This window comes from Gopherus evgoodei, chromosome 6 (genome assembly GCF_007399415.2).
Source record: "Gopherus evgoodei ecotype Sinaloan lineage chromosome 6, rGopEvg1_v1.p, whole genome shotgun sequence".
Lineage (NCBI taxonomy): Eukaryota > Metazoa > Chordata > Testudines > Testudinidae > Gopherus > Gopherus evgoodei.
The window spans coordinates 90,215,432-90,228,361 of NC_044327.1; the positions used below are offsets into that span (position 1 = coordinate 90,215,432).

Sequence of the window (12,930 nt, forward strand, 5' to 3'; positions counted from 1 at the left end):
ATTAATTTAGAGTGTCTCCTTTTCATTCCTTTCCCCATCAACGTTTGTTATAAACTATTATGATATTCTATAACATTTTATCCACATTCTCACAGTTAGGCTTATGCTTTGAGTAGGTAGGTCAGGCCCCAATTATTACAATAGGCATACAGTCTTGATTTGAAGACATCAAGAGATGAAGAATCCACCGCTTCCCTTGGTAGTTTGTTCCAGTGCTTAATCACTCACTGTTAACAGTGTGTGCCTTATTTCTAATTTGTGTTTGCCAGGCTTTAACATCTCATTATTGGTTCCTGCTATGCCTTTATCCACTAGATTAAAGAGCCTTATAGTTGGTCCTTCATCAATACAGTAATTCAGAAGCTGAGCAGTGTATGGGGCTCCCATGCTCCGCTCCCCAAAAGTGGTCCTGTCCTCCCAAAGCAGGCACAATCTATGCATTCGATATCTCATCAGTGTGGCCCATCATCTCTATGGGGAAGGGATGGCTTTAGGCTCCAAGCTATTCAGAGCAGTGTTGATAAACAGTATTGCTAACCTCGAGGCATTTAAAAACCATGAGTCAGATCCCCAAAAATAATGAGATTTAAAAAAAAAACAATAGGAGGGTTCTTTTCATTTGCCACTTGGTTTTGAGCTGTTAGGATACACTTGGGTCATGTTTTCAAGTTTTTTCTCAAAGACCATAAGGATTACACTTCTTTTTTTAAATGAAAGCTGAGACTGTCACATAATCAGAGGACACCAGTGGCTGGGGTTTTAAGAAAAACACCATGAGACTCCTAATAAAATCATAAGAAGTTGGCAACATTGTTTGCTCTGTGATGCTTTTCGTAGCAGATTCAATTTAAGTCTGAAAGAGTGACAGAACGGGTAGTAAACTAACTGCTGGTTGACCAGAGCCTTAAAGAATCATCATCATGTGATAAACTAAATGGTGTCTATTTACACTTGTTTTTTTAAAAATGGGAAGGTACCGAACAGGAGACATGATGCACAATAGAAATTGTTAATTTGTTTGCATCTGTGTGTATGTTTTTTCTACTTTGCTACATTTCCATGATAATTGTCTCCTTACTTGTTTTCCAGGCCATTAGTTTATTTGGGTTTAAAAGTTTTTGCCCGGTTTGGGGTCTGTGAATTTTTAAATTGTTCAGAAGCAACACTACGAGCCTGGTTCCAGGTGATTGAAGCCAACTACCACTCCACCAACTCATACCACAACTCCACACATGCAGCAGACGTTTTGCATGCTACTGCATTCTTTCTTGGAAAGGAGAGAGTTAAGGTACAACTTCCATTGTGAATTCTTTACTTTGACCCTTGAATAAACGTACTTCAGGACTAATCAGATTATTTGTTCATTAACAGATGTGCCCATGACAGCCTCGTGTTACAAATAACATACTTCTACTTGACAGTCGCACAGTAGAGCTGGGCATCTTTGCAACCAGTACATAATGCTCTTAGCTTCCCATGTCTGCTCTAGCCTTTGAACCTGCAGTCTTTGCTGACACAAGTAATTTCTCTGAAATCCATAGGACTATTAATGTGAATACGGAAATTAACCTAAACAAATAGGCATTGCAGGATCACACCCTTCATTAGCAACAGCTGTAATCTCTTGAAAATTTTGCTTGGGGTGGGAGAGTGTCAAGAAATATACGTGAAGATATATGTGATAAACCTAGGTTCATACAGAGAGAATACTTATCAGGAGTGGTAATGGCATTATTTTTTCTCCAGGGTTATTTTAGGAAATTGAATGCTATAAGGCTTCTAGATAGAATGACCTTGCCAATCCGTTGCTTCTAGAAACATTTCTTTATTCACAGAAATGTAGCTGAAGCAATTATGAAACCATCTCTGTTTACCCTTTGAAAAATGGCCTCTTCAGACATTTTTTTAGCAAAAGGAGAAAGATAGTATCTGGTTTCCTTACCCCAAAATATATTGTAGTTATATGGTCAAAATCAACTGAAAGACAGATTCAGAAATTAAATTTTTAAATGGGATTGCTACATCTCAGTTTACTTCAGTCAATGGCAGAAATATGATATTTAATTCTTTTGATGGAAATTGTAGAACATGAGTATTTTGGTATGTACCTGGTGCTTTGCAAAACACAAAATAGAAATCGTGCTGCAAGGTGCTTACCATGGCAGTCAGACATGCTACATGGCACAACAGCTCCAACAGAAGAAGGTGCAGAGAGATCACTGGGATGAAGACACAATAGAAAAGCTGCCTGGAAGAAATGGGTTTGAGATGGGGAGAAGGTACTCTTAGCACTCAGTGAATGGGAAACTCACGCATGGAGAGAAGGCCTCTGTTCTGAAGAGCTTACATTTTAACTCCGATATTTACCTAGTGATGTTCTAAAGATTTTATTGTGATTACTTACTAGGTGATGAATAATGGTAGTTTTACTCTTTCTTGCAGGGAAACCTTGACCATTTAGATGAGGTGGCTGCGTTAATAGCTGCCACAGTTCATGACGTGGATCACCCAGGACGGACCAACTCTTTCCTGTGCAATGCAGGAAGTGAATTAGCTGTACTTTATAATGACACTGCTGTATTGGAAAGTCACCATATAGCACTGGCGTTCCAGCTCACAGCTAAAGACAACAAATGCAACATTTTCAAGAATATTGATAGGTTAGCTTGCTGTGTTTATTTTATTCCTTTTGCATACACTGAAGATGCCACTTTTGTTTAATGTAGAAAATTCGCACAAAAGCCTTGATCACTTCTAGAACTGTACAATAGACAATTTAAAAAAAAATTCTTTCTTTCTTCCCCATGTCAGCATTCTAAATGATATGTTTGGAAATGTAAAGATGTTTCATATTTTGTGGAATATGGTATTACTTAAAAAACCAACCAACTAGAACTCCAAGTTAATAGGAGGGGTTGTGGAAATATATTGTTACTATCTCTGGAATACTGAATTCTATGTATTGATTACTCTGGCATATGTATGGAATGAACCTAACTTTAATTATTTAAAAAGATTTCTATGAGTGCCCTGGTGACTTCCTGTTCCTGCTTATTTCAGACAGATCCTTTACTATATCCCTTTTGAGGTTATAGCATCTTATGAATGACTTGTAATTTTATTGATTTTAGTTTTAAGTTATGTAAAATGTCAGTAGGCCACTAAAACCCCTGCTAACATGAATGCAACTACAGTCACTAGTCTGAGGCCTGATCTACACTGGGGGGGAGGGATCGATCTAAGTTACGCAATTTCAGCTACATGAATAAGATCTACTCACCGTGGTGTCTTCACTGTGTTGAGTCGACTGCTGATACCCCCCCCATCAACTCCGCCTGCGCCTCACACCATGGTGGAGTACCAGAGTTGACAGAAGAGCGTTCGGGGTAGATTTATCGTGTCTAGGCCAGACGTGATAAATCGACCCCTGCTCAATCAATCGCTGCCCACTGATCGAGCGGGTAGTATAGACATACCCAGAGTTGCTTTCCAGTTAGTCCATTTTATGTTTGATTTGCTGTCTCAAAATGCTTTTTGTGAATGTTGTGAGGAGATCAGGAGAAAGACCGTTAACTCTGGCAATGGCCTGCATGAGTAAATTATTTCATTTTTCTCTTTCAGGAACCATTATCGGACATTGCGCCAGGCTATTATTGACATGGTTTTGGCAACAGAGATGACAAAGCACTTTGAGCATGTGAACAAGTTTGTGAACAGCATCAACAAGCCTATGGCATCTGAGGAAACCAACTCAAATGTAAGATAAGCCAGTTTGCTGTTCTGAAGGACTTTGATCTGTTTAAGCATCAAGCAAACATTTAAATGTTGTTTTCATTGACTTATCTTCACAATGCCACAATCAAGATCCTGACACTATGGTGCTAGACGCAGTACAAACACAGGAAAACATAGTGCCGGGCCCTGTCCCAAAGAGCTTAAATCATTTGCTGTTGTAGGCCATACTTTCGTAGAAGATTAGGGTTGGAATGGACCTCAGGAGGTCATCTAGTCCAACCCCCTGCTCAAAGTAGGACCAACCCCAACTAAATCATCCCAGCCAGGGCTTTGTCAAGCCAGGCCTTAAAAACCTCTAAGGATGGAGATTTCATCACCTCTCTTGGTAACCTATTCCAGTGCTTCATCACCCTCCTAGTGAAATAGTTTTTCCTAATATCCAACCTAGACCTCTCCCACTGCAACTGGAGACCGTTGCTCCTTGTTTGGTAATCTGCCACTACTGAGAACAGCCTAACTCCATCCTCTTTGGAACCCCACCTTCAGTTACTAGGAAGCTGCTATCAAATCCTCCCTTACTCTTTTCTTCTTCAGACTAAATAAGCCCAGTTCCCTCAGCCTCTCCTTATAAGTCATGTGCCCCAGCCTCCTAATCATTTTCGTTGCCCTCCGCTGGACTCTCTCCAATTTGTCCACATCCTTTCTGTAGTGGGGAGCTCAAAACTGGACACAATACTCCCGATGTGGCCTCACCAGTGCCGAACAGAGGGGAATAATCACTTCTTTCAATCTGTTGGCAGTGCTCCTACTAATGCAGCTCAATGTGCTATTAGCCTTCTTGACAACTGTTGACTCATGTCCAGCTTCTCATCCACTGTAATACCCAGGTGCTTTCCTGCAGAACTGCTGCTTAGCCAGTCGGTCCCCAGCCTGTAGCAGCGTATGGAAGTCTTCCATCCTAAGTGCAAGCCTCTGCACTTGTCCTTGTTGAATCTCATCAGATTTCTTTTAGCCCAGTCCTCCAATTTGTCTCACTCTGGACCATATCCCTACCCTCCAGCATATGTACCTCTCCCCCCCAGCTTAGTGTCATCCGTGAACTTGCTGAGGGTGCAATCCATCCCATCATCCAGATCATTAATGAAGATGTTGAACAAAACTGGCCCCAGGACTGACCCTGGGGCACTCCGCCTGATACCGGCTGCCAACTAGACATCGAGCCATTGATCATTACCCATTGAGCCCAATGATCTAGTCAGCTTTCTATCCATCTTATAGTCCATTCACCCAATCCATACTTTTTTTAACTTGCTGGCAAGAATACTGTGGAAGATCGTATCAAAAGCTTTGCTAAAGTCAAGATATATCATGTCCACCGCTTTCCCCATATCCACAGAGCCAGTTATCTCATCATAGAAGGCAATCAGGTTGGTCAGGCATGACTTGCCCTTGGTGAATCCATGCTGACTGTACCTGATCACTTTCCCCTCCTCAAAGTGCTTCAAAATTGATTCCTTGAGGACCTGCTCCATGATTTTTCCAGGGACTGACGTGAGGCTGACGGATCTGCAGTTCTCCAGATTCTCTTTCTTTCCCTTTTTAAATATGAGCACTATATTTGCCTTTTTCCAGTCAGCCGGGATCTCCCTCGATCGTCATGAGTTTTTAAAGATAATGGCCAATGGCTCTGCAATCACATCAGCCAACTCCCTCAGCACCCTCAGATGCATTAGACCTGGCCCCAGGGACTTGTGCATGTCCAGCTTTTCTAAATGGTCCTTAACCTGTTCTTTCACCACTGAGGGCTGTTCACCTCCTCCCAATACTGTGCTGCCCAGCAATATTTTTGTACCCCTATTCATCTGTCCAAGCTTCCACTTCTTGTAAGCTTCCTTTCTGAGTTTAAACTCACCGAAGATTTCTCTGTTAATCCAAGCCGGTCACCTGCCATATTTGCTATTCTTGCTGCCCATCAGGATGGTTTGTTCTGTTCTCAATAAGGCTGCTTTTAAAATACAGCCAATTCTCCTGGACTCCTTCCCCCCCTCATATTAGCCTCCCAGGGGATCCTGCCCATCAGTTCCCTGAGGGAGTCAGTCTGCTTTTCTGAAGTCCAGGGTTCAAAGTTCAAAGCCTTCCTAACTGTACCAATAACATTTGGGAATATATCCATATGTGCATGCAAAATTCTACGTGCTGAGCAGAATCAGCATTTGTGTGTAGTTATCCAGGTCAGTTTGTGTCCCAAATGTGGATTTTTACATGCATTAATAAAGGCATCTTTAGACTTTACATGTGCAATTAGAAAAGCTTTTGACAATTTGGCCTTAACTATTTTAAAATGAAACCTGTTTCTGGAACCTTTAAGAAAGATTGAATAATTCTCGCTTTTTCTTTTTATCGTTCTGTTTAATCATTCTGCTGCACCCCAACCCCCCTGCCTTTAATCATTCTGTCTTTGTTCCCCTCTTTTTTGTTGCTCCTAATGGTCACCCCATGCTCCTTAAGCAGCTGCCATCAGTTTCTTGACAACATCTCTTGCGATCGGTCTTATACCCTGTGCTTTTTGACTGAGTGCTCCAGGTCTGGTGCCTCTTATCCCTGTTTGTCTCTCCTCAAAGTCCAAATGTTTGGTTTGTGTCCCAATAATCAACTGCCACAAAGTTCCTCAAAATCTACTTAAGCCTCTGCTTAAAGAAAATAAGTATATTAGGATTTTCCCAGTTTTTCTATCAAATCAAAGGTAAATGACACAAAAAATACATACCTAGATCTAAGACTCCCCTCACCTTACCTCGACAACACCAAATGCTCAGGAAATAAATGCTCACATCTTCAGGCTTCTGTGCTTCAAACAAGCTCATATCAAGATTCTTCTGTGTTCACATACGAGTATGTGAATTTACTTCTGGTATTTAGTGGCCCCTTTGTCTGCCAGTTATATTCTTTATACCCTTTGAAGGGGCAATTGTGAGAATGCATTAACACATTCGCTATGAGGTCATGGGATTTTGGACAGTGATTTAATATCTCTCTCCCCTAAAAATGTGGTATTTTCCAAGTGTATTAAACGGTCTCTTTTTTGTTTGGGGAGGCAGTTGTCCTTCTCCCGTCTCTTCTTATTAATTTCAAAGTTCCTTTACTCTTGCAAATAAAATTACCACCAGCCTTTCCCATAGTGGCTTTCTCCCCAGGAAGGCATGATCAGATACATGTAGAAAGATCTAGTTTAATTGTTAGACAATAGGCAAATCTCTCTTTCAGAGTCTTAAAAATCCCCAGCTGCTCAATAACATGAGTAGATAGCAGATAAGACTTTTCCATAGATAGTATCCCATCTGCAGTAAAGACCCTTCCCTAACTGCAGGAGTGTAGCTGACAGAACTGGGGGAAGAGGTTTGTGGACCACCATTTTATTGCTGTTTACCACTAATCCTTCCCACTGTACTTTGCCATGTTTATAAGCAGAACAGAAGCCTTTTGTATCTGTAAACTCAAGAGGAGAGAGATTATACCTAACCTAGTGTTTCCGGAAGGATAGCACCTGCCACTATCCCTAGGCGGTTATGATAACCGTAATCCTTACACTCTTACCTGTATCTAGCTACACCTCTACCCCAAAATAACACTATCCTCGGGAGCCAAAAAATCTGACCGCGTCATAGGTGAAACTGTGTTATATCGAACTTGCTTTGATCCGCCAGAGTGCGCAGCCCCGCCCCTCTGAAGCGCTGCTTTACCACGTTATATCTGAATTCGTGTTATATCAGGTTGCATTATATCAAGGTAGAGGTGTATTTCATATCTTTAAACAAGGAACATCTGCTTCCTCCATTGTTTCATGGAGGTGTGGTGGATAGCTTGGAATGGATTTTTTTCAGTTGAGGAGTGTCATTTTGTAGTAGAATTTGGATGACTGAGTGCAATTTGACCATTATTACATTTCATATTTAGGAATAAACCTCTTTGCTTGCCAACTTCAGAGTTGCTGCATAGATTGCTAGGCATGGTACGCTAGGGCGTGGGTTTGGCCAGCTTTCCACTTGCAGAATCATGGAAGAGGTTGCCCAGCCTGCATAACTTTCTTAGAGATGAACCATAGTTCTGAATGCAAATCTTGAGGCTGTAGCTCTCTGCGCTGGCTATTCATTATTTAAGCTGGAATCATTCTGAAGTCTTTTGGGAGTAGATCCATTTTCATATATTTTTTCCCATGTTTAAAGCTTTAATGTTTTCCAAAAATTGAGTGCCCCATGAATTTGGGTGCACAAGTCCCACTGAATGTCATTGTGCTCCTGAATCCCTGAGGTGTTTTTGAAAGTCTCACATTCCTGTACTAAAGGGATTTAGCACTTACTGATGTGCCACTGAATGTTTTTCGTACATTCTTCTTCAATCAGCATTTTTAAGCTATAAAAAGCATTTCCTCTGATTGATTGACTCTCCTTTATTTCACCAGTTTATAGCAGAGACTATTGTAAAATATACAAAGACTTGGGGAGTAATAAAACTGCAGCACAGAAAAGAGTGATATTATAGGCTTTTTCCCCCCACAGCAGTAGTTAGTTGTAGGTTGTAGGTATTGTTAATGGTGCCTCTTCCTATTTTTGATCTTTAACAACAGTTAGGAGGAAGCATTAATTTGGCAGCTCTTTGTTGGGAAACCTATGCTGAATAAAATTAACTGTTAAATATTGAGAGAAGAGTAATGCCCCAATTGGTAACAGTCACTGCAAAATATTTCCTCATAAACCACACAGACATTAATTTCAGCACTAGTGATAAAAAGTATTTATCTTCAATTTTTGACTGAGTTGAATGTAGTGGGAGAAGGGAGGACATAATTATACAAATATATTACTTTTGTGAGCAGCATTAATACCATGGTGAGCTCAGTTTTATTGCTCAGTAAGGAGCCAATCCACAAGAACATGTCTGCGCCAAGAGGTGGATTAGGGGTTTGTGGGGCCCTGGGCCAGAGCAAGTGGGGGCTCCTCCCCACCCCTTCCAGCTGCAGACCCTCTCCGGCGGTCCTGCTGGGGAAATGGGGTCAGGCACAGGGGCTTGCCCTGCTCCACCCGTTCCCCCGTGCCCAGGGGCTTCCCCCACTCCCTAGCAGGAATGCCAGGTGGGTGGAGAAGGGCAAGCCTGTGACCTGTCCATGACTTTTACAAAAAATATCTATGATAAAATGGAGAGCTCCGGGCCTACAGCACCTCTTGGGGCTCAGAGCTCCAGGGTCCCCCGCGGCTTGGAGTTGCAAGGCCCCAATGCCCCCAAAAGCTGGGAGCCAGGCAGAGGGTGTCCCCACAACTCCCAGTCACCGCAGGCTGAAGTCTCAGAGGTCTCTGGAAGTCATGGATTTCATGATTTCTGTGGCCTCCATGACTAAATCATAGCCCTAACTATGTATGTTATCTATTACTTAAATCAGCCTCTGTACCAGATGACTGGCAGATAGCTAATGTGATGCTGATTTTTTTTTTTAAGTTGCCAGAGGCGATCTTGGCAATTACAGGCCAATAAGCCTAACTTCAGTACCAGGAAAATTGGTTGAAACTATAATAAAGGACAGAATTATCATACACCTGGAGTAACATGATATGTTGGCGAAAAGTCAGTACAGCTTTTGTAAAGTGAAATCATACCTCACCCGTCTGTTAGAATTCTTTGAGGAGGTTAACAACCGTGGACAGTGGATAGTGTATCTGGACTTTCAGAAAGCCTCACCAAAGGCTCTTAAGCAAAATAAGTAGTCATGCAACAAGAGGGAAGGTCCTCTCATGGATCAGTAACTGGTTAAAAGACAGGAAACAAAGGGTAGGAATAAATGGTCGGTTTTCACAGTGGAGAGAGGTAAAGAGCAGGGTTCCCCAAAGATCTGTGCTGGGACCTGTGCTGTTCAATATACTCAGAAATTATCTGGAAAAGGGAGTAAACAGTGAGATAGCAAAGTTTACAGATGATACAAAATTACTCAAAATAGTTAAGTCCAAAGCAGACTGTGAAGATTTACAAAGGGATCTCACAAAACTGGGTGACGAGCAAAGAAAATGGCAGATGACATTCAATGTTCATAAATGCAAAGTAATGCACCTTTACTCCCAACTATATGTACAAAATGATGGGCCTAAATTAACTATTACCACTCAAGAAAGAGATCTTGGAGTCATTGTGGCTAGTCCTCTGACATCTTCATAATAAGGCAGAAAATATCATAATGCCACACTATAAATCCATGGTGCACCCACACATTGAATATTGCATGCAGTTCTGGTCACCTCATCTCAAAAAAGACCATTAGAATTGTAAAAGTACAGGGAAGGGCAACAAAAATGATTAGGGGTATAGAACAGCTTCCATATGAAGACAGATTAAAAAGACTGGGACTGTTCAGCTTGGAAGAGACTCTTGAGGGGGGATATGATAGAGGTCTATAAAATCCTGACTGGGTTGGAGACAGTGACTAAGGAAATGTCACATAACACAAGAACCAAGGGCCACCCAATGAAATTAATAGGCAGCAGGTTTAAAACAAACATAAGGAAGTACTTCAACACACGGTCAACCTGTGGATCTCATTTGCAAGGGATGTTGTGAAGGCCAAAAGTATAACTGACTTCAAAAAAGAATTAGATAAGTTCATGGAGCATAAGTCCATGAATGGCTATTAGCCAAGATGGTCAGGGGTGCAACCCCATGCACTGGGTGTCCCTACACCTCTGACAGCTAGAATCTGGGACTGGATGACAGGGATCTTGGAATAAACTGCCCTGTTCTTTTAACTCCCTCTGAAGCATCTTGCTTTGGCCACTGTCAGAAGCCAGGATACTGAGTTAGATAGACAATTGGCCTGACCCAGTATGGCCGTTCTTCAAAATCTAGAGTACCAGGCATCTAACTGGAGACAGTGCGCATTTATTAGAAGTGTTTCAGAGAGGAGAGAATCAATTATGTGTTTATACTTGTTGTTAATACTGATGTTGCCACCAAACTGTGACGGACTCCCTCTGTTACAGAGTGAGGGCAGTGACTGTGAATGTGCACCCAACGTAAAGAATTTTCCAGAGAACCAGACACTGATCAAGCGCATGATGATAAAATGTGCAGATGTAGCAAATCCTTGTCGCCCTTTAGAACTGTGTATTGAATGGGCTGGGAGGATTTCAGAGGAATATTTTGCACAGGTATGTTTTATTTTTATTATTATTTGAATACATCATCTTAGCTCACACATACCATCCTCTCTGTGCTAGTCACTTTAGAGTCCATCTAATATTCCTACAGATTCAAAATAGAAATGTTTTTTAATCTCCTTTTCTTCCACTATTGGGATCTCAGTGTTTCATACAAGAGAAGCATGCTCACATCTAAACCTTCAACTATTCATGACTAAGGCTTCGTGTTTGTCACAGAAATCACAGATTCTGTGACTTCAGCAGCCCCATGTGGCTGGCCCAGGAGCTGCCTGAGGAGTTCAGGCAGCCCCCAGGTCAGTTGCACTGGCTGCTACTGGGCAGTCTTGGGGCCCCCCAACCCCCAGCAGCAGAAATTTTGGGGAAGGTGGCTCAGGGCTTGGGGTTGAGGTTGGTGCTTACCTGGTGGCAGCTCCTCTCCCTCAGCTCCCCTAGCTCCACATGCAGCCTCTGCCAGCAGCCAGGCACTGCCCCCACAGCTTCCATTGGGTGCAGTTCCCAGTCAATGGCAGCTGCAGAACTGGGGCTTGGGGCAGCACATGGAGCTAGGGAGCTGGGACCACCGCTTCCCAGTAGCTGGGTAAGGGGCCTCTCCCAGCACCCATGCTACCTCCCCCCGGGCCGTGACTCCCCTCCCCAGCACCTGTGGTGCCACCCCGGGCAGCAACTCACCCCCGAGCACCTGTGCCTCCTTTCCCAGCACCGACAGTGCCCCCCTGGGCTGTGCCCCCATCCCCAGGAATTGCAGTACTTCTCTGGGCTGCATCCTCTGAGTCTTTCCTCCCTCCCCCATTTTAGTCAGGGGTATTTTTAGTAAAAGTCATGGACAGGTCATGGGCCGTGAATTTTTATTTACTGCCCCTGACCTCTCCATGACTTTTACTAAAAATACCCGACTAAACGTAGCCTTATTCATGACCTGCTGCCTGTAGCGCCAGTCTGAGTTTAGTATTAGGTTTGCAATATGAAACTATTTGGAGAGCACTTTTATACTTCAATTGTTCTACTTTGTTACCTTCTCAGTCCAAGAGATAATTACTCATCATGTTACAATCACCAATCCCATTTCCACAGTCCAACCACTCTCCCAGATGAAGGTAGTAGAGAATTATTCTGTGTCTGCAGGGACACCTTGGTGTTCAGTAGAGGATACTTTTCCTTCTGTCATACTTGAACTAATATCTCAGCATGGGTTTATACAGCACTATGGGATTGGAGATGTTATTTTTCAGATATGATGTAAGACCAACCACATGATCACTAAAGTTTCCATGGTAACCTTCATAAGAATAGGGACGTGAGCCCTGCTTTCCTTCCTAACTTTCAGTGCCATTATGCCTTCTCCAGACATTTCCTGCAGTTTCCTAAAAATGAAATACTCTTCAATTCCTCCTCCAAAGAACGGTGGACTATTAAAAAGCTATTGGGTTCCACTCCACTAGTGGCAACATTTCAGCGGTGAGCGAAGTGATCTCTCATCCCAATCTCAGTGTTGGCTTTAGCGTAAAGCACTTTAATGACCGCTGTAGCAATGCAAAATATTATTTACCATGTGTGATTTCCCAAATAGTATGCTCTAGGAAACTAAGAGCTGCACGGGAGACAGATGGTTTATACATTTCAGCTGTCAAAATCCAAATGGGAGATATGGCACAGTTATTAATGGAAACCGTAGTGACAGTTCTCAGAATGTTTTGGTGTTCTGCTTTATTCCACTGAGTGAAGCCTCTGGATACTTTCTAACCCTAACTCTTAACATGGACTTGTGTTGATTTAAAATATTATTTAAAAAGTACCACGAAATAAAGATGTTACAATTTAATTAGTACTTAATATCATTATGAGGTAGCAGCTGACTCTAGCTCTAGGCACTTGTCTGATTTGTCTTTTTATATTTATAAAAATGTATACTATTAAGTATAATCACACTTAAGGAAAAGGGCAAAAGAGAAAAGGGAAAAGATTTTCCTATTTGTATCTCTTCTGTGCACCCTGGACA

The 12,930-nt window shown here is 42.2% G+C and overlaps 1 protein-coding gene across 1 annotated transcript in view; it reads left to right on the top strand.

The window, feature by feature from the left end:
* The window catches only part of PDE8B (phosphodiesterase 8B), a 163,576-nt gene that overhangs the window by 146,151 nt on the left and 4,495 nt on the right, over positions 1-12,930 (top strand). Inside the window, exons 17-20 of the mRNA XM_030566063.1 lie at positions 1,090-1,288; positions 2,443-2,660; positions 3,622-3,757; positions 10,755-10,922. Coding sequence (XP_030421923.1) covers positions 1,090-1,288; positions 2,443-2,660; positions 3,622-3,757; positions 10,755-10,922 — 721 coding nt within the window. The remainder of the gene's footprint in view (positions 1-1,089; positions 1,289-2,442; positions 2,661-3,621; positions 3,758-10,754; positions 10,923-12,930) is intronic.